Below are 22480 nucleotides of genomic sequence, written 5' to 3' on the forward strand. Positions count from 1 at the left end.
CGATCTCGAGGCGGAATAACGCGATCCCGAGCTCTGCGGCTTTCGGGCATAGCTTTATTTCCTTGTGCACATTGCCACCGTGTGGCTCTCCTCCAGCTTTCCCGTTCCGAGCTGCTGCCGCAGCGACAGCCGAGCTCTTCGGATGTGATTGCGTCCGCTCGACCGCCACCTGCAGACAGAGGAAGGCCGGGCTGAGGACCACGGCACGGAGCAGCTATCCTGGTGCCAGCTCGCATCGCCCAGTTCAGGCAGCAGAAGAAATCAAGGAGCCAAAAAACGTTGCACGTGGCGTTGTTTAGAAGAGACCCTCGGCTAATTGCTCCTTAAGTTAAACAGGTATGCTTGCCGCATAATTGTTTGTTTGCGGATGAGGTCGACGCTAGTTTACAGAGTACAGACAACCATGTAATTCCTCTGTAGCGACACGGTAATTACGGCGCTATTATGGAGTAATTAAACATTCAAATAAACATTGCAACCGGGATTCCGTATGGGCGCTGCCAACCACCGCAGCACGGGAAACCAAGCAGTAATTCAAACTGCAGTGCACCACGGTGGCGCCCACTAGAGCCGGGTAGCTGAGCATCCATCATCTCCCACTCTAACTCACTGTTTTGTACCTGTTTGTCCCCCAGTTCCCTGATTTCAAGACATTCCTGCAATCAGTGCGATGTCTGTACATCTGCAGTGGAACTATCTAAGGGACTTGAAGCCAGAGGTACGGAGTGGGAATTTTGCTGTGCTTAAATGTCAGTTTTTGCTTGGCTTGATTTATATTGCAACCACAATGCAGCTTGCATCCATCCTGTGACTTGTCATTAAGAATGTGGTTCATCCAGGACCACCTTCTTGAGCCACCTTCTTAGTTGGCTTGTGATCACCAAGTCCTACAAACAGCCCTAAAATCTACCAGTCAGCATCTTTACAGACAGATCTGCTCATCTGCAATTCAAAGTGAGACTGGAGGGGCACAGCTGAAACCCACGAGGCCAGAATCCCATTTCACTACCTCCACAGTCATGGGCTGGAGGGGAACTTTCCCCATTGCTCTATGCATCAATGCCCTCACTGAATTTTTAAAGCGAGGGTCTGATCCCCAAGCCTCTTCTGTCCCTAATTAAAATCAGTTCCTCAGGTACTGAGGTCACAAGCACGGGATCACAGCACCTCAGAGCCACATGAGCTGCATAAAGCCCCAGCAGTGGGATGTGAATTACTGCATGGAAAGCCATCCAGTGTGAGCTCCCACGTGCTCATCAACACCCCAGTGTTTTGAAATGCACACAGTGCAGAGCATCCCTTATTTCTTCTGTTCTTTCGCCATCTTCTTAAATGCTCTTAAATCTCTCTGCTGAGGCAACGCTTACTGGCATTATAACACCAACAGGCAGCATCAGCAGTAAGATAAGCACTGCATTAAATGCCTCAAAAAATCAGGTGGGACTCTTCAGGCATACTGTTTCATCTGTTTGGCATTCCACCTTTGCAGCTCACCCTAAACATGAGCAGCAAAGATGTAACCATGTGGCTGAGATATATATACATATTTCTGGTTCATCATTCCAAGAGAAAGTCATGAGCAGATGGCAATTTCTGCACTGTATTTATGCAAAGATCCTTTTAGGGAGAGAGGTATGTGTAAGAATGATCCATCTCTTTGAGGCAAACTTCTCTCAAACAGCTTGCATACATGCTAAAATAGAAAACTTCGTGAGCTGTGGAATAGGAGGGTCAGCTGTAAGAGGGAAGACAAGGGTAACACAGGCTGCATTTGAGAAACAGCATGCACAGCACTGTACTCTCAAGGGACTGAAGTACACACTGGGACAGGCAAGAGACCACAAGGAAATGAAAGTGAAAGAAGTTTTATCTAAGTTTGCAAAGCCAGACTGCTTCAGCAAGGCCTTCAGCTCAAGGAGCACAACACAGCTACACGAGGCATTAAGGGAGCTCTGCCCTGAAATGCCTATTGAAAGGAACACCTGCCCCCCAAAACAGCAGCCCACTTAGCTCAGTCAGTAACTTTAACTGCAAAGGCACCCCCGTTACAACACCAGGCCAAAGTTCATATCATAAATCATGTAAGACTGGAACTGAAATACAGCAGTTCTCATTTCTTTGCTCTGTTTCCTCCAGTGAGCGCTTTGCACAGGCTCCAGTCTGTGCCCGCCCGAGCTGAGCTCTGCTCCATCTCCAAGGAAATTGGACCAGATCCCACATATTCAATGTAAAGGGGCAGATTAATGAAAGTTTTGACTTGGGCTGCCTGAGAACCCAGCAATTAGCTATTCCTTTTAAGTTTCCAGTCACGTGCTGTTATTACCAAAATGGATGCATCCATTTAAACCTTGCAAAGAAAAGTCTCCTTGCATATTTACAGGGAGAACAACCTTCCTAGTGACCAACAGGAACAAACAGATTTGTTTTGAACATGAACAGATTATTTCTATCATGCACACCAAGGCTCTACCGATTCACAGTTCCCTTACCGGGGGTACATGCAAGGAAATCCTTGTGACACTGAGAAGCTGCATCATTTTAGAAGCATAATTTCATTACCTTGAATGCATATATTTGTTAGGGTTGCAATAGTAGTCACAGCTACCGTTATCCTTTCCTTGCCCCCTCACTTAGCAACCAGTCTCAGTGCTGCCAGCATTATTCTTGGCTTGCCAAGGAAACTATTTCTGTTCCTTGAATTCATTTCCTAGCAGAGTTTAATTTATACTTGGTTGTTTTATGGTTGTCATGAAAACCAAGATCTTCCTTCCTCTCTCCATTAATTACCAGGTATGCTGAAATCCCTTCCTCCCACACAGCAGACACCAGCACCAGAGGGGTGAGGGCACTGCCCCCAGCCCCATCATTATCCTCACACTGGGAAGACTGCACACAAGTGCACAAAGAAGAATCTCCTGCCAGATTTTGTTCCTAGGCATCTTAAAAGACACTTCCCAGCAGAAGGAAATCTCTTTCATCTCCACAGTGAAGATGAATTAATGCCCAGGAAGCCCAAACGCCCTGCAGAGGGAGCAGGTTCACCATCCCATCACACCCAGGATGCTGTAGGGACGACGACCAGATGTGAACGGGAATAACATCTCTCAGACAAGCCAGTGCCACCATTCCTCTGGCTTTACTGCTGAACTTGGCCATCTCTGTCGAAGTAAACTGCTTTTAGAACAAAAATTCCAACTCAGTGCTTCGAGTTTCCTTATTCAGCATTGCTAGCTGAAAGTAAGCCTGCGGGTGCATCCCAGCGCTGAGAATTAAGAAGTAATTTTCTCATGTTGCTAAACTTCCAGAACATTGGTCATGCAACGCTGTGCACATGTTCAGGTCAAGCCACTCTGGAGTGTCAGGCATGATCACTGTTCCCCGAGGATGCCTCTCACCAGGGCACACTGCCTCATTTGGATCCCCACAAACACCTTTCCAGCAGCCACAGGAGGAGGAAAACACTCTCACAACATGAATTCTTCTGGGCTGAAGAAATGGAGATACCAGGTGAGCCAAAATCAGTGTTGAACACAAAACCCCCAGCACAGCCCAACAAGCAGGAGGTACCTGCCCCTATGCTCAAGTGGATCTTAAATAAGGAGGGCTGTGGTGCTGATCAGGGCAATCAGGGCTCACCATCACCGCAGCAATCCCTCACTGCCATTCATGTTTTGCTTTGAAAGTGTCTGCTTCCTGTTCAGCACAAAAAGCAGATGAAACTGGTGTGAAGCAGAAGGAAAATTAAGACTTTTCACCTAAAATACAGTTTTCTCTATATGAGACATAACTAGGAAGTACATGCTAATAATTTGTCAAGCACTGGGCTGAAATTGTGGATAAGGATCATGCTTTTTCTCTAGAAAATCGTTTGAAAATGGAATGGTGCCTAAAACTGTACCTATTACACAGTACATTATCTTGAAGGGCTTTGGTATAATATAGATAAAACACCATATCTTGTATTTCAGAAATGTCAACATCAGTCCAAATGTACTATGCTTTTCCGTCTGTCTTTTATGAAAGGCTTACAACTTTACAACCCCTTCTCTCTTTTTCTACTCCCTTTTGAAATTGGCAAATGAGTATTCCACCTTTGAAAACTTCAGGTGTATTTTTGTACGTGGGAAAAACTTGTGCTCAGAGATGTCCCTGAGTGGCTCCCTTATATATGTTACCAGCTGTGCTACACTACCACAAGCAAAATCTCACCGTCTGGATGATACATAGGAAGGCTGGGTTTAAATGTAAAGCTTTGATTCGATTTTAAAGTATTCCTTATTGCTGAGGGAACTGCTTGTGACTGCTCAGAAATGATAGTGCCTGCTTAGATCCCTTGCCTGCAAAGCTGTGCTTGATTTAGGGAGAGGCCCTTGCCCAGGAGACTGGGGTATCCTCCTCCTTCTTTTCCATCACAACAGCTCCTTCTTCCAACCCTGGGACGGAGGAAAATACCCAAAGTGAAGTACGAGAATGTCCATTTAGCCATAAGAACAAACTTCTTTATGGTTGTTAAATGTCAGAGATGCCCAAATCCAGCTGGGTACAGATTGGGATGCATGTGCTAGAGGGGGTCTGGGATGGGTTCTCCAGAGGTGATGGCAATGCCAGCCCTCCCATGGGTCTTTGCTTTGTGCTATTAGCACGGACTTTATGTATGTTTAGATACCTGCAGCAGAAAGCCTCTGATCAGGGCTCGGGCATGTGTCAGACCCACTGCTAATTGCCCTCTGACAGTTTTGTGCCATTCTCTCAGGAGAAAAAGCTCTCCTGCTGGGAAGAGGAAAGCAGGGGCCTGGACAAGGTACTCTGTGAGCTGATAAAGAAGGGAGGAAGGCCAAGCAGGCAGCCACCTCAAAAGTTATACTTCCAGCTACCTTCCTGCAGGCATCCCTGTCTGCAGCCACGCATGTACCACCATTCCAGATCCCAACTGAATCAAACAGAGGTGATGTTGATGGTTGCAAGTCTGCAGCTGTAATTTACAGTTCATTAACAGGGTCCCTGCCAAGATCTTTTTTTTTTTTTTCCTTTATCTTTTGTTTTTCAGCACCCTAATTAGCAATGAATTCTCATTATTTTTCATTGAAATCCCAAAGCAGCTTTGGCACATTCTCTTTGTTCTTTTGAAAAGTGGGAGGTGGAGAAGTCTAGGGGAGATAAAGAAGCAGCAGATTATATTGTGGGGGTGGGGTGTTTTCCTCCAGAGCCATTCCTTCAGTTGAATACATTTTGCAGCAATTTTGCTTATTATTTACAATGTGAAGAGGTAACTGTTTCCATAAAGAAGCGTTAACCTCATCCTGGACTATCTGCCTGTTGGGTACCGTATGTTGGAGGTTGGGATCCTTTTTGTTCACTCTGCTGGCATGCAGAGGAATGTCTCAAGCACAGGGGCACAAATCCAAGCAGCAGCCATGAGAAAATGCGCAGGGCCAGGCTGAGAAATAGCAAGCAGCCCCCACAATTAAAGCTCAGAGAAGCATTAATCAGTCAAGGCCTTCATTAGCACCAATGCGAGCAGGACAGTGGCTTGATGGCACCAATACCTCTGCTCAAAGCAACAAATGATGGAGGAAATGCTTTGGGCTCCTGGTAGATTTTCAGATACGTTTTTCTTTTCTGAGTGCTGGATAATCATCGCACAATGATTCCTCCTACAAATGATTTTGATAATAAAGGACCACCTGTGACATTAAGTACATTTTAATTACAACATTGTCTGTAATGCATATATCTAATTGCAAATAATTATTTTATCATATTTTGTCGGTATGCCTGTTATATGCATCAGATATTATCTTCTGACTCAGTGGTATAGGTTAATTAAAATTTCGCTTTTAATACTGTTTCAAAGCTAACCACATAATTTCATCTGAACACCAGCTGTGTTAGTAAAAAATGGTTTTTTTATTATTTTTTGTCATGCTTGTATACGAAGGAAAAACCTAGCCATTCCTGAAGGCTATAATTACTGCACTGCTCTCCACAGTAATTTATTTGCAAAAAAGAAAAAAGAAAAGAAAAGAAAAGAAGGAAGGATCTCTGTAACACCAGTGGCCAGCAGTTGCTTTTTGTGTTTCTGGTTAATTTTGAAGTGTTTTTGTTCCCTTGTGTAAAAGAACTCGAGGGCTTGCTTTCAGAAGAAGTTATGTTATGTAGCCATGATTTAAAGGCTGTTTCAATGGTATAAACCGGGGTTAAGATGATCAGCGTGGTCATTCTCTACAGTAACAAAGCACACCTCCAGTTCTTCCCCTGGTTCTGAGCTAAGCAGCATGGAAAGGCCTCTCCAGGGCAATGGGATCTGGGTGTTTCCTTTTGGGAGGTATCAAGGGACACGCAGTCCACGTTCTTTCTATTTGGGATTTTTTCCACCCATGAATTCTGTCCCTCTATATGCAGATTGAAACCCATGCAGAAGGAAATCTGATGTGCTTTTCTGGCAGCAGTTTTTTTCCTGGCCCTCATTTTTACTGTATGAATGATATTTTGACGTCTCAGGTGCTGCGAGAAAGTTGGTGTTTGAAACTCTGCACTGAATAAATCATTATCTCACATGTATGCTATTTAGGACGCAAGTTTCCTTATTTACCTTTCCCCTACCCTTTTTTCCAGGACCATTACGAAGCGTAGCATTGACACAAGTAAGCAGAGAAGTTCCGTAATTCAATCTGTCATTAAAATTTCAGCCTGAGGAAGAAAAGCAGCAGTGCCTGTTTGTCAGGTCTGTGGGGCTCTGGAGACTGCACTCCCTCTGTGCTGAAGGACTGCCCACCCTCCTGGTGAAGAGCCAACGAGCCACGCTGGGGTTTGTCATGATTTTGATTACAATTGTATTCCTTGCATTTTGGTACAAATCAGGGTGAGCCCCTGCTCTTTGGCCATTAGAATGTGATTAGCATGATCTTTCTGATGTGAAATTTAGAAAACATGCTTGTCCTAAAGATCGTAATAAGTAAATCCATAGCTCTAAGCTCCCTCCAAGGCAGCTCCCTTGGAAAAGCAGAGCCCATGGCAGCAGCCTAGCAAAGCTGAAAGCAAGCATTAACAGCTCCTCAATGGGAAGCACTGGGTGCTGGCAAAACCACGAGCCACCTCCACCCACAGCAACAGCTCCCAGGCATCATGGACTGATAAGGGATTACTGCTTCGTCTCTTTGTTTGCTTCCTTACACAATTTGCTTTATATAGATTTTACTTCAGATCCTGAAAACAGAATGATCTAATCATTTTCAGGAAATCCACCTACCTCAGGCATCAACTTTTGGAAATACATCTTCTGACTTTCTGGGAAATTGCAGCTTGTCACTTGGTGAGAAAACACAAGTTGTAGGATTTCATGAGTGGTTCCCTAGTGCAAGATGAAATAATTGCTGCAAGTTTATTGGGATTTCTGTTTTCCATTATGCTATATCAAATCATGCGCAAATCCTTTGAGAAGTTGTATGTAATGATTTATACATGCACTGCTGCATGTAACCTTGAGTTTCTAAAGGTATGTATTATTTGAATATATTTGCTTAACTAAGACTGGGAGGAGACACTGTTTAAAGTGCTTTCTCCTCCACATTGTACGAACTGCTAATTCTTAATAGGAGATGGAGCAATTTTACACCGTGAAGATCAGCAAACATGTGGGGATGCAATTATACAGAGCAAAAGTATTGTGCTCATTGTATTCCGTATAGCACGTGACATGCAGGAAGGAAATGGGAGTTATATGATCCAACGTTAAATGCAAAGACATTCAAAATAAGTGGAAAAAATTGTCTGAGATCTCAGTCGCTTCCAATTCAAAAACATTTTATTAGCCTGTGCATTTCCAAGTAATACGCATTTCAATTAGGAAAAGAATCTTCTGAGGAGCAGTCTGTCATCGTATGCTAGATGGAAGTGGTTTAATTTCTGGGATCTTGACAGGTTTTCTTCCAGTGAATAATGTCAGTGTTTGCCTCTTTACCAGTCTGCTTATTTCTCACTTCAGAAGAACCCCTAGTGACAGAGAGGTCAGACTGAGCCCTCACTCAAGGGCTCACTAACATTCTCTCTGGGAGAGCAGCTGGTTTGAACTTGGCATTGTTGGGTTGTAGTGGAATTGCCTGGTCACAGCCTGAACCACTGAAAGAGCATCTGAGTGACCCGAGTGGAGGAGCCCAGCTCCACCGGTCCTCCCCCTCTCTCCCTCTCGGCGGTGCTTCCGGGAGCACAGATACGCTCAGAGCCTGCGCGGGTTGCCCCCCGCCGGAGGGGTGAGTTCATCCCCCTTATCGCTAATATCTCTTTCTGTAGCACCTCTACCTCAAATAAAGGCTCTGTCACCGCCTTTGCTTGCTTTACATGGGTGTAACACCAACAGGCGGTCTGTGAACCTCCGCATCTGCTCAGCAGTAGCCACAGATATGAGGTTCATAACCAGCAGTGAAATCACTTCCAGCCACCTACATGCAGCATTAAAGGCACATTTTGAAATCTTCACTTCAGTGATGCACTAAGAACAAGTTCAAATAACCTTATGTATGGGAACTGTTGAATCAGGTCCTGAACCACTGATGGAGGTGAAGCACTGATGAGGTGAGCACTGAGTCAGCTGCAGGAGCACAGGTGAAGGCAATGCACCTGTGTGACCAGAAGAGATGGAGTCTGGCTCCACCTCTCCCAGACCCCATTTAAGGGCTGACCACCACTGGGGAAGGATCTCTTGTTGGAGATCCCTCATCTGTGGAGTCCTGGGTGAGCCTCAACTATCAGCAACAGGTGAGCCTTTCTTTATTTACTGGTTGTGTACTATCCAGATAAGCCATACAAAATGTACCATCCACCTTTGTTATTTTCTGTGGATACTATTATTTCAGGTTATTCACCCTACACCTTAGTTCTATTATGAAAACATACAATTAAAAGCAAAAACAAGCCCCAAACCTTCACTCTAATTATGATGATGTTAAGCTATGGTGAATCACTGAGCTCTTTGCGTGACCATATTTTCCATCTCCTAACAGGGAGAGAAAGGAGCGCTGAGATTCAGGTCATAAAATCTATATTGTGGAGCTTGTCAAGGGAGGAATCCCTGGCAAACTGTAAATCACTGAATGCCTGATGCTCTCCAGTTAGGTGCTAGGCACCAAAATGTCAGTGTAGGTTATCACAAATGTCATTAGACATCAGAGCAGCTACATAATTGCAGTAGCTTTAAAGCCGTGGGTTGTTTTTTGCTGTTATTTTGTCTTTAACGAAGCGGGGAAAGACAAAAACACAGAAAGGTCAGAAATCGCCAGAAGAGACAAACAGAAAGCTCTTGTTGTTCTAAGTCAGCTAAAGTAAAAGGAAAGGGGGGGGAGGAAATGTGAGCCAAGATTTTAGCTGCGTGCATTTTCAGACAACTGCACGTATTGATTTGCAGCAACCAAAGGGAAAAGCTGGAATGGCTTCATTTGCTCTCCTCAGGAAGCTACAGATATTCAACCTTCAGCATCGGGCAAATAATTTTAGACAGATATTTCTGTTCCAGAAAGAGACACTGTATAACAGCGTAAGGGAAAGATACACACTCGGAGTTACTGTAAACCATAAGCGGGCTCCTAGACAATGTACTCTTGAACAATAAGGCATTTTCTTTTATTGATGCCAAGGCCACGCTTTCCAACCTGCTTCTTTTAATGAGGATTTCTTTTGTTTAATGTTTCATTAGAAAACAAATGCTGAGTTCCCCTTCCTGTATGCCCTTCCCAGCAGCATGTCCTGGTGGCTAAGAAGGCCCGTGGTACCCTGGGGTGCAATGCAAAGAGTGAGGTCAGCTGGGTGAGGCAGGTGGTCCTGCTGCGAATGTCCCTTCCATGCAGCTCTATGATGCTGCGCACTCACCCTCAGATTTAGTAAATCTCGCTTTTCAGAGCAGGATTTTAGGGACGGGCTCTGTGTCCCTTCAGTCAAACCACGTGCTTGGCCCCCCGCCACAGCACGGTGACGTCAAGCAGCGGCACGCGGAGACTACAACTCCCGGCGTGCCTCGCGCGGGAGCAGTACCGCGCATGGCGGGGAGGGGCGCGGGGCACGCCGGGAGTTGTAGTCTTCGCGCGCCGCCGCGGCTGCGCAGTGGAGCGGCACGGGCGGGAGGCGGCGGGTTCCGCCTCGCCACGCCCACCCACGGCGGCGGAGGGCGGCGAGCTGCGGGACCGCTGCCGTCGGCTCGGCCGAGCCCACCCGAGCGGCTCGCCATGTTCTCCAGGAAGGGCCACGCCGACGCTAGGAAATCCACGCAGAAAGCTCTGGACCCCAAGCGGGACGTGCTGACCCGCCTCAAGCACCTCCGGGCGCTGTTGGGTGAGTGCGAGCCCGCCCCGCCCCGGGGGAAGCGGGCGACGGCGGCACCGGGAGCGGCCGCACATCCGCGATCACATCGCCCACCTCGCAACAAAGGGATCGGGGCCGGGGTCGGCTCGTTGGGATGAGGACGAGGGGAGAAAGACACCGTCGTGATGGAGGGCGGTGATGCGGTGACACAGGGAGTGCTGGGGTCACCGGCCCTGGAGGTGCTGCAGAGCCGGGGGATGTGGCACAGTGGGGGTGGGCTGGGGCTGGTGATCTTAGTGGTGTTTTCCAACCTTAACGCTTCTGGTTTGCCTGCTTCACTTCGAGTAACTGTAGTTTGGGGTGTGCTTGCCTTGTCTGCGGCACGGCTGAGCATCTCTGTTCAGCGTCTAGAGCTGAAGGCTGAACACCTTTTATTCCCAGCGTTGGAAGCTGATGATGAGTTGTGATTGTGAGCTGAGTATTGTAGGGTTTTGGGGTGGTCAGCAAACAGCAGCAGGAAATGGCTTTTTCAAGCACACTGTCCTAATTTAGGAGAGTCAGTGTCGGTGTCAACACGTGTTAATCTCATTTTGGTTTATTTTCTTGTGGAGAAAAAAAAAAGAGAAAAAAGTGTTGCATGATACTTGCGTATTCCACTGTTTTTCTTTTTGGAGTCTGGTGGTCCGTCTCAGCCACACCTGACCGTTGCATGGGAGCCTCAGAGATGGGTTTTTAGCTGCAAGATTTCAGTCTGGAGAGCCTGAGGTTAGTGACATTTCAAGAAGGTCAAACACTGCACCCACGTTGCTCTCCTTGGCCAGTGCACATGCTGGCTGTCAGCATTGTGGGGATGCAGGGAGCCAGTGGTACCATCCAGGAGGAAGCACAGGCTTTGTCCTCCCAGTGCTCTGCCTGTGGCATCAGGCTGTGTGGGGGAACCTCACTGTGGTCTGCAACACAGGTCAGTGGGGCTTGAGGTTAGAAGCCTCTTCCTGCAGTGTTTCAGTGACGGGAGAACATACAGAAGAGGCTTTCTTGATGTGCTGTACCAAAGTGAACAGCTTTTGTATTGAAGATGCTGAACGTGACCCCAAATGAGGAGGTGACAATGGGTCTCTTTCAGGACGTTCACTTTGAGAAAGCTGCACTCTGGGAGAGTGCCGGAAGGAATGAGTAGAAGCCTCATGACAGTTCAGCAGGTTGGGGGCATCTTATGGTTTTTTGGTTTGTTACTTTTTTCTCGTAGGTTTAATCAAACTCTTCTGTGATTTAAACGTGTTATTTCCCCATGTGTTTAGCGCTGATTTCAGAGAGATTTTTGTGGTAGTTAATTAATGGAAAAAGTGCTGGACAGGTGAGTGGGAAGTCTCATGCTCTTCATGTAGTGGTGTTTTGCTACTTCTTTTTATTCTCTCTTGGGTCCAAGCTTGTGCATTTTTTGTACTAGAGGTGTATAGAATGTTCAGTTCGTTTGGTTTGATTTGTTTTAAATCATACCATGTATCTGCCTGCCTCAGGATTTTGAAGGAGGGAAGAAGGTGCGTTATGCCCATGTACTGCAACTATGTATTTAACTTAGTCTGTGCTCCACCAGCAATGCTAAAGTAATTTCAAGTTTCATTTTAAGTAGTCTGGGGAAATGTCTTATTTACTAAATGAGGTTTTAGAGCATGTTGTGAAACCATCCTACAGAAACATAGTTCTCAACGTCAGAGCTGGCAGACCTTACATTTCTTCCTTCACCTCTTACCTTGCTAAAACAGGCAGGCCTGAAGAAATCCAAAATCTGGCAACTTTCTGTTCATGTTCCCCGTTCAGCCCCTTGGAAGGACGTGGCTGATGCCAGGACACAAGTGTTGGAGGGGAATGCTCTAGGGTGCAGTGCTGGATTAGTTGTGTCTCCTGGGTACACCTGCTTTACCAGGGAGTTGGGGTTTGGTGAGTCAGGGAAGAGCTTGTCATGCTCCTGTGGTGGACTTGGTGGGTGGAAACAAATGGAAAGGCATGCCTATTAGTGTGACAAAATTATGTCCCAAAGCAGTTGGTGCTTAAGGTGGTGTTGCCTGGGAGTTTTCTGCAAAGATTTCTACTACTTTTATTGGCAAGGGGGAGGTTGTTTTTTTTTTAAGAAGTTTTTCTTCCCACTGCCTGTTTCAGTGATGTGATTTGTTGATTGAACTTACTATCAAACATTGGTTTAAAATAAAAGCTAATATCAGTGGTAAGGGGCTGGGATGCATATTGGCTTGTTGGTGGCTTTCTTGCTGAAGTGCATCATTCCCAGTGACAGTGGCACTCTGTCTTGGAATAGCTGAGCTGTCCTTGTTTCAGCCTTTGTCATTGCACAAATTCAGTTCTAAGCGAAATGGCATTTACTCTTCTGGGATCCTACTGATGTAGGAGGGTAAAAATAAGAGGAAAGAAGATAATAGGGAGAGCTGGGAGGGGACGGGATGTTTATTTCCTGGAATAAGGAGTTATGTGAGCTGCAGAATCAGTAAAACCCGTTCCTTGATTGATTCAGATCTCATAGCTGTCATCTGTGAAAGTTTATATCAAAGAAAGTCTTCTCTTGAAACACATTGCTTATAACATCTCTCCGGTCCCTTTAGGAATTGAGGCCCTGCTTCTGTGAGGTGTGTCCCTCTGTTTGCTGCGTTGTCACTCATGGGGACAGCTGTCTATGAACGTAGCATCTGACATCCAGATTTAGGACCTTACTGTTTTAAAGCGGATGGTTGCTTGTGTTTAGGCACAATGCTCAACAATTTTTTTTAATTACCATATAGATGTCTACCATAGTGCTCTCCATTAGTCTGTATGAGATCATTGTCTTGTGCATGCAAGTGGAGGAGGTATCATGAAGCACTTAAGCTTTCTTTCCTAGAGGAGTGGAGTCCCTGCTTTGTGGCAGTGTTATTCTTGCTGATTTCAGAGCACGGTTTGCCTGAAGGCTGCAGTGTGTGCTGGGGCCTTGAAACTTCTTGCTTGTTGAAGGCTTGAAGTTGTCAGTTGAAGTACTGCAGAAGTTGTTCTCGTTACAGTTTATTGGTCAGCGACTGTGTTTTAGTAATGGTAACTGTTTCCCTGTGAAATGGATATTCCCTTGGAAAAAATAAGAGCAGAATTGATGCGATGGGCTTTTACTTAGCATGTCTTCCACCTGGAGCTTTAAATGCTATTTTTTTTTCTTCTGAGACGGTTAGTAAAAATTGCATATAGTTTCTGGGGTGGGGCTGGTCATAAAGGTTTATCATTAACCAGAGCATGACTGCAAAGTCATCTTTTCATCTCCTTTACTTTTTTTTTTTTAAGTACTTGAGACAAAGAAAAGCCCTCGGGATGGTGAGATTTTTTTATATAAATAACATAAAACCAATCATAAAACCACCAGGCTCTAGAAGTTCATGGAATTAAGGAGGGCTTTCTCACTGCTTAAAGAAACGGGGTAATGTATCTTAGCTAATACAGAAACAAGGGGAAAACTGGTGTGATAAGGACACAATTATTTTCCTATAGATAAATATTTCTCAAATTCTTACTGAGTGGTTCCTGGATATTTAGTTTCCCTACATTTTAAGGCTGAGCAGTAAGACAAGTGAGGGTGACTTGCCATCATCTAATGAGCCCACTTTTGTATTTTCTAGAGGAGAATTCTCAGTACGCCCTGCAGAATGCCTTGCCATTTCCTCCCTGTTGCTGCAAGAGCTGCAGAGTGCTGGTGGGAAGCATTAGCTAATGAACTAGCTGACCTCGCTTAGGGAATGGAGTCAGGTTATACGCCTTCTTGGAAAGGCACCAACTGTCTGATGGCTGGGAATGTTTGCCAGCTTGCCTTAGGTTTTAGTACTCAGTTGTGGATTCAGAAGGTGGTTGTTTTTCACCAGTAGTAATGTGAGAGTTACCTCTCAGTCAATAGAAATAGAGAAATAGAACCTTACACCTGCAGTTCAGCATTGCTCTTTCATTATCCTTCAATGCTTGTAAGTATTTCTTCAGTCAATTCAGTGTGGCAAAAAATCAATATTTAACCCTAGGATTTACTGAGAAATGGTAAATGACTTTTTCTCAGAAATCATCCTGTGAAGGGCTCTTTGTGGTCATGGTTGTGGGGGAAAAGGGTGGAAGCAGCAGGGCTGGGGAGAAGGGTGGGCAGAGGTGTGCTGCTGCCTGCCCAGGGAGCGAGCCTGGCGCAGCGGGTTGCTGCTGAGCAGTGGTGTCAGAGTGACAGCTTGCTTGTGTGATTGCAAGCAAGTCTTACTTTCAGAGCAAGTACCTTGTCCTGGGGTAGCTAGTGATGGTATTGCTGATGGCTTTTGTGGTTCAGAGTTCAGAACCACGAGTTTTGAAATGTACGGTTCTCATTTGTTCTGTGTCCTGCAAAGGAGTATAAAGAACAAAGTAGTTCAGTAGGGAAAGGATGTGACTGAGAATGCACGCTTATGTCAGAATAACAGATGAGTCATCTCCAAAATGCCACATTTATAGAATAGAGAATTTACTTTTTTTTTATCAGGCAGCTCCTTTCTCCTCCTTCCACAATTTAATGGGAAAGTTTCCTTAATGAACTCATTCTTTCATATGAAAGCCTTGTAAATGAAAGCCTTGTTTTCTCCTGGAGTTGTGTTTAACAACGCATTCATAGAGGGGAATAATTGCACTTAACTTGCAAATGCAACACCAGTAGCTTGAAGGAAACTGATATCATGTCAAAGAGTTTCCATGCACTAATTGTTCCCGCACTGCAAGCAACCAAACAAAGCCTCATTGCAGTAAAGCTATTAATTTTTTTTGGGGGGGAAAAAAAGCATAAAACACCAGTGCTATCCAGGGCTGACATCAAGCTTTTGTTGGTGTGTGATGTTGTTAGTTCTTCTTGCATTCAACTTTGTTGCCTTGGTTAATGAATGGCTTCACTTGAGAGGTGAAACTTAGGAATGCTGTTAACAATTCTCATGCTTTCTCTTCTTACTTCTGGGTAGAATTACTTCTTTCCTTGACCAAATCAATTACAGTAAAGAGCAAGCGCAATTAAAGTATGATTGGCAGTGTCATGTTTAGAAAACATTGGGGTTTTTTGCTTAATAAATAAGTTTATTTGAAATCCTAGCTCTAAGTTAGGGCCTAAAGAAGTGTTGCATGTGTGGGTTCCCAAAGGGATTTCCTTTGGAAATAGGTTGAAAACTTTAGACAAGTACAGCTCATGTTTTGGAAGTATTTCTTGATCAGTGGGATTTCCAGAAGAGAAGAAATGCAGCAGGAGCAGTCGGTCTGTTACCCAGTGATCTGTGACCTCTGAGTCTAACATTAGCTATGCTGCATGTTCAAAGTACTTTCCTACAGCTATTCTCTTGACTGCTTTGGTTTAGCCTGGGTAGGCTTACTTATTTAATAAATAGTTCAGTCACTTTGCTTTTAATTAAAACTCCAGCTTGTGCCCTGCTTCCCATCCTCCCCATGTGGGTTGGTGCACACGTGGTGTCCTGGCTTGCACAGGGCTGATGCCAGGCTCGCCCTCCCTTTGTCTCTTAATTTGTCAGTGTTTGATTTTAATTTACTAAAGTATATCAACTCATTTCTGGAGTTACATGCTATTCTGGTAGAACTATTCCCAAATGGATATTAAAATCCATACGAAATCTGATTTCTGATTGAGCAGTGCTAATACAGCTCTTCAGAGAGCAACACTCACTGGTGCTGCACTTGTGCTTCAGCAGCACATTCATCTTCCTCCTCCTCTGTGTCAGCCTCAGGCTGTGTATTTGTGACCAGCTAGTTTCTAGGGCCTGAAAAATGGGACAAGACATGACTCTAGCCCCCCAAAAGTACATGTTTTTAAATTAGTAGCCTGTTTTCTTTTTTTTTCTGATGAACAAATCTGTTTGATCTTACTGGCAACAGTACTTTAAATCTAAAGCTTGGCAGTCAGATTTTTATTTATTGAAACAACTGACTGTGTGATTTGGGCTCAACTCTTGAGAGAATTAGATTACAGGATTAGATCTGTAATGAAGGTAAAAATAAACTTTCTTCTGTCAGGCAGCAATGCAGTATACATTTCTACAAATGCTCTTAACCCTCTTTTCTGTAATTAAACTTAAATTACAAATAATTATAAATAATTGAGAAATCTGCAGTTGTTTCAAATTATTTTCATTTATAATGACTTTTTTATTAATGTTCCATTACTGTTTGGTATTCATACAGTCGCTGTGATCGTATCTTTGGTCTTTCAGCACTGTGTTTCAGCCTTTGCTTGGTCTTGCCCTTGTAGTGAAACATCCTGTGCACACTTCCTCTAGCCAGTGTAAAATGTTGATTTCACCCTTGGGTGAAGGTTGTATGTAATTATTTTTAAAATGAATTGTTTGGAATTCACGAAGGATTCTTAATGTTGTCTGGAATCTTTACGGGCAGCTGTGGGACGGCTGCTGCATAGCGTAATTGCAAAGTAATTAAAGATTTGTTCTCAAGTAAATGAGTAGTGCAGTTGGCTATCAGTTGGGCTAAAAGCTAGTCCATGTGAATGGTGTCTAAACCATTTAATACCTTTGCTGTATTCAGGCTCAGTCCTTCATGCTTTGGGGCAAGTGGAGGAATTTCTACCAGTGCGTGCTTCTGATTATCAAAAGGGATTGAATTTGGTATGTGCTTAATTTGATCCCTTGTTTGGAGGGCTGGCAAATTATTTTGATAACAGGCAGCCTTTGCATTTGTTAGCAAAAGATGTCTTCTGGGTTAAGAAGTGTTATGGAAGAGGTATGTGCATGCAACCTGTATTTTTTTTTTTTAGTAGACCAGTAAACCTAAACAACATGCAGACTTTGAAAAAACTGAGTAAAACCAGAAAATTCTATTTCACTTCTAATGGTGGAATCACAGTTTTTCATAAATTATTTAATGAAATCACTACAGCTGTTTTGTAATGCACTTACTTCATTTTCCAGTTTGCACAAAGAAATGTGTTCTCACATTTCAGATGTTGTGTAATAACTCCATTTGTTCTTCTTACAGATATTGTGGATGGAAGTGACCTGAAGCAGTTTTTTGAGAACAATTATTCTCAAATTTTTTTTATCTTCTATGAAAACTTCATAACACTGGAAAACAGCCTGAAACAAAAAGGTAAAGTGTTAGCAGTTTTGACAGTGTCTTTATTTTACAGTATTGGTGGTGATGATCATGGAAAACTGCTGCTTGAAATATTGTAGGTAACTGAAAAGAGTTGTTAATACGTGCTCCTGGCTTTAGGCATAATTTCTACACAAAAATTAGGTCTTGTACAGTTATATGCATATCTTCTCATCTTGTTTTGAAATGTTGATGGTCTTTACCTCATTTAAGTATGTCTGTTCAACTGAAGAATATCAGAAATCCTCAGAGCAAACCTGAACATTGAAGATAACTGGGTAGAATAACTGGTTGGTGTAGATGAACCCAGTCACACTGCTTTGCAGATATGGTGGTTATGTGGTTATGCCCGAAGAGGGGAGAGAGGGACAGATACTAAAATTCAGGAATATCTTCCTCTTTTGATACTAGGTGAATTAAAATAAACCAAGTGCAGCATCACTGACTTCAGTTGAACAACACCAGTGTATTTTCTCCACCTGTTTCACCAGTGTGTATTATGTCAAATGATGCTGTGTTTTCTCTTGCAGGGAATAAATCACAAAGGGAGGAGCTGGACTCCATTCTCTTTCTTTTTGAAGTAAGTTTTCCTTACTAGGGAATTATTTTTGTTTCTTTAATTGTGTATGTTGTTGTCAATGTGTGATTGCTTCCACCTTTACAACAGGAGGTAAAACCAATATCAGTCAAAATGTGCATTCTGTTTTCAGGTACAGCAGTAATTAAAAAATTATGTCACAGAAATATCTGGCTTGAAAGAATATAAAATGTTAGATTTAATCAGAGGCGAGTAAACTAAGTTAGCTTGCAGAGTAGTCTGAAATCTGCCTCTAAAAGTATCATACTGCTGAAGTACAGTTATTTTATTAATTGGTACCCTTAAGGTAGAAGACAGGTTGATTGAACAAGTAGAGAGGTGGATGTGTGGGGGAAACTTCCTCAGACTTTTGAGACTCACCGATACAATTTCAAAGGAAAGATTACAATCTAAATTGAGTGGAATTTAAATACTTTACAGATATAAAAATGTAGCTGCCCTGTTCTGAGAAATATCACGGTGAATTTGTATACCTTACTGTATTCGGTTTCCCTTGCAGTACTTGAATGAGAATATGTTGAGAATATAAGCAGTACGCTGCTTCTTAAGTAAATCGTCAATGATTCTGTTTTGCTCTTACTGCACTTTTTTGAACTGCATACAATTGATAATGTGGCAGTTCGTGATACACAAGAGAAATTTCAATTAACATAAGCCAGTCAAAAATAGGAGTACATCAGAACTTGAAGGTGGATTTCTTCTTGATGAGAATGTATGGCTCTAAGTTTTGAATAGAGTAACTATTAAATCCTTGCATTACCTTCTGTAACATAAGGAACAGCTGAAGTATATTTGTCTGTGTATTTGTCAAGTCATCTGCAAGGAATATCTGTGAGGGTGAAAAGATTCTGGTTGCTAAAACCAAAGTTGCCTTTTGAAATATGGTCCATCATTCTTTATTACATGGTAACAGTAGTGTTGAAGTTTAAGAAAATCTTGAAGGAGTTAAGAGGAGAGCAACCAGGGATGAGGGAAGAAGGAAATTCTGGCAAGGTTCATTTTGAAGTTTCAACATAAAAGCAGTATTTTGGCTATGCCTGTATTTCCTCTTAAAGTGAATTGAAAGTTATACAGTAATGTGTTTGAAGGAACTGAGTATCAACTCTGAAAATGTCCTGTGTTACTCCCGCTCTGTCTCAAAAAAAGAGAAAGGACTTTTGACAGCTTTAATGGTTTTGCTTCTGTAATGCATGGGAAGATTAACTCAAGGCAATACTGTGTGAGTTGCTCTGAAATTAATGCCTCTCATTTATTTCCATAGAGACTATAACAGATGTGCTCTTCAAATAACACTACTTGACAGAGCGAATTCTCAGCCACAAAAGTGTGCTTTTTTTTCAGCTTACTCACCACTGTTAGCTATGCATTTTTGCCAGCATTGAACACCTCTGTTGAAGACAGAGGTGAAGAAGGCATTAAGTATCTCTGCTTTGTCACCTTGCAAACTAGGACGTAGACTAACTTCATCAAGTAACAGATTAACATTATCTTTGGTCCTCTTCTCGCTGTTAACATTTATAAAAACTCCTTTTTGTTGGGGCCAGCTGTAACTCTGAGCTTTGGCTGTTTTAATTTTCCCCCTATGTTGTAAACAGCATTGCTGTACTCCCATCCCACTCAGTTTCCCTTCTGATGTGCATATACTTTCTTTTTCCCCCAAAGCTCTAGAAGGAGATCCCTGCTGTGGGAATCTGATCTTCTGCCCCACCTGCATGACTTCTGATGTTTTGGAATTACTTGTTCTTTGCTCTTAAGTGGTAGCATTCAAAAAGTGACCAGTGGTGATGGACCCCAGTGCCTTCATGTTCCCAGGGAGCATTGCTAACTAGTTCTCTGAGCAGCCTGAAGCACGCTCTCCACTTATCTGGGTTTTGCTGGCAGTTTTCCTCCTGTCTGAAGATTTTAAACTTCAGTATGTCATGGTCAGTGTGGCCAAGACTGCTACCAAGTGCTGCTTCACCCATGAGACCTTTCCTGCTAACAAAAAATAAATAAATCTAGGAGGGCACCTTTTCTAATTGGCTCCATTTTGTACTTTTATTTATTTGTTCCCAGTAAGCACTAGTAAGAATCTAATTTAGGATTTTGTATAAGGCAGCATCAGATTACTCAAGGTCTTGTATATGTCGTGCCTGTATGGGTGGCAGGAGATATTCTTTTGTTCCTCCCTTCTCACCCCCAAGTGAGAATAGGTATCACCTCATTTACTGAGCAAGGCTGTGCATTTTAATTGCATCTCATTAATACACTTACTCTGTGGCCTTGAATAAGTAATTAAATTCCTGTGGCTGTGTCATTGAATGGAAAATAGCTAATGCTTACTCACCCAGTTAAAGTGATTAAATATGTATTCCTGTGTCTTGAAAATGTATGGTTAAAACCAATTCAGTATTGCTTAAAAACATCAGAAAGACACACTACATGAGTTGAAAAAAAAACAAAAACAAAAAGAAATATAGTTATATATGAACAAAATTCTGTTTTTGTCCAGACTGAAGAGAACTGTATTTTAGCTCCATGAGAAACTGAAGAAGAAATCATTCCAAATTTGTGTGAGATTTGGAGTGATCTGCTTCATGGTGTTAATCTACTAGAAGTAACTTTGCAATCCGTTTATGCCTCTGACACTTGATAACTTAATGCTGTTTAGGAGAACTGCTCTTTCTAGGGCCCTGTAATGCTCAGATCAGGAATGTGTCAGTCAGAATACAGGACAAGAAGAGTGTAAATGCCAGGTAATTAAACATTCATATTGTCAGCCATAGGAAACAAAACTAATTGATTGTTAAGCTTACCCCATTTAATCTGCTGTCAGCATGAGCCAGAGGTTTCCTGGAGTTTTCTTCTAATTAGCTAAGTAGGTAATTACTTAAGACATTCTGAATCCAGGTGGTGAGGGTTTGCTTTTTGAAAAAAATAAAAAATATTTATGAAAGAATTTAACTTATGCTTTTTTTCTGGTATAGTTTGGTGGGTGTTTTGTTGCTGTTCTTGGGTGACACCTAGTGTGTATGTTAGGCAAAAGTGCCATCTGTTTCCATAAATGCTAAAACTAAGCTGACTCAGTTATAATTTATTGAAATCTTTATTTTATGCATCACCTATGTAGTTATGGCTCCCAATGGTACAATAAGCAACATATTAATCAAAGAATATATTACTCCTTTTTGAGTATATTTCAACAGTAATTTTAGTTAATTTAAAAGTGCTTTTGCAGTTAATATTTTTTGTGATATCATACTGATTCCTTTGACACTAATCCTTTTGCATCTGTAGCAAAATAGGAGCCTGCTATTGGTTTTGATATATTACATAGAGAGTGGAAATAAATAATCTATAATTACTCTTCATTAGTTAAGAACAGCCACATCTCATGCTGGTGCAGTCAACACTGATTCAGTGTCCTTACTGTATGAAATGTTTTTTTTCTCCAGGCTGAACACCCACAGCTCTCTCAGCCTTTCTTTGTACATGTGCTTATCTTCATGGCCTTCTCCAGACTCACTCCAGCAGCTCTTTGTTCTTAGACTCATAAAATCATTAAGGTTGGGAAAGGTCACTAAGATCATCTAGTCCAACCACCAAACCATTCTTCCTGTTCCCACTAACCATGTCTCTTAGTTCCACATCTCCATGGTTCTGGAGCACCTCTGAGGATGGTGGCCCCATCACCATCCCCACCCAGCCTGTAGGGCTGGATTGCTCTGTAGGGCCTTCCTACCTTCCGGCAGATCAACACTTCTCAACTTGGTGTTGTCTGCAAGCTTACTGAGTGTTCACTCAATCCCCTCATCTACATCATCAGTAAAGGCATCATCAGGGCCAGCTCCAGTACTGAGCCTTAAGGAACAGCACTTACGACCAGTGGCCAGCTGGATGTAACTCCATTTACCACTGCTGTCTGGACCCTTCAGCCAGTTTTTTTAGCCACTGGGGAGTACATCTGTCTGAGCCACAGACTGCAGCTTCTGCAGGAGAGTAGCATGGGAGGCAAAGTCAAAGGTTTCATTAAAGTCCAGGTAGATGACATCCACAACCTTTTACTCATCCACTAGGTGTGTCACCAGGTCGTAGACGATCAGGTTGGCCAAGGAGGACCTGCTTTTTGTGAACCTGTGCTGACTGGGCCTGATCCCCCAGCTGTGCTGCATGATTGCAGTCAAGGTGATCTGCTCCATGATCTTCTCCATGCTGATATCAGGCTGATATGTAGTTTCTTTGGTAGTTTCTTTTGATGCGGACCAGGACACTGTTGGCCTTCAGTACTGCAAGCTGGTTTGTCCACCAGAAAACTCAAATCAATAAACTGAGCTTGCTCATACTTTGGGCTGTTTATTTTATTGCAGCAGCTACTGGTTATAATACAGCATTGTTGTTGTCAGAAACATATCTCTGTATAAACTGCAAGTGGCCGCGTACTTACAAGATTAAGATGTGGACTGGTCTGCTGTCAGAATCTGA

At 43.1% G+C, this 22480-nt stretch overlaps 1 protein-coding gene across 2 annotated transcripts in view; it reads left to right on the forward strand.

Moving 5' to 3' along the window:
- The first annotated feature begins 10150 nt into the window (after nt 1-10150).
- RALGAPA2 (Ral GTPase activating protein catalytic subunit alpha 2) overlaps nt 10151-22480 on the forward strand; it is a 110098-nt gene continuing 97768 nt past the window's right edge. For both annotated transcript variants that reach the window (XM_065739492.1, XM_065739491.1), the window contains exons 1-3: nt 10151-10320; nt 17305-17415; nt 17952-18001. In XM_065739492.1, coding sequence (XP_065595564.1) covers nt 10215-10320; nt 17305-17415; nt 17952-18001 — 267 coding nt within the window. In that variant the 5' untranslated portion in view covers nt 10151-10214. The remainder of the gene's footprint in view (nt 10321-17304; nt 17416-17951; nt 18002-22480) is intronic.

Source organism: Cyrtonyx montezumae, unplaced genomic scaffold (genome assembly GCF_038088225.1).
Source record: "Cyrtonyx montezumae isolate F1298 unplaced genomic scaffold, pur_monq_1.0 scaffold_24, whole genome shotgun sequence".
NCBI lineage: Eukaryota > Metazoa > Chordata > Aves > Galliformes > Odontophoridae > Cyrtonyx > Cyrtonyx montezumae.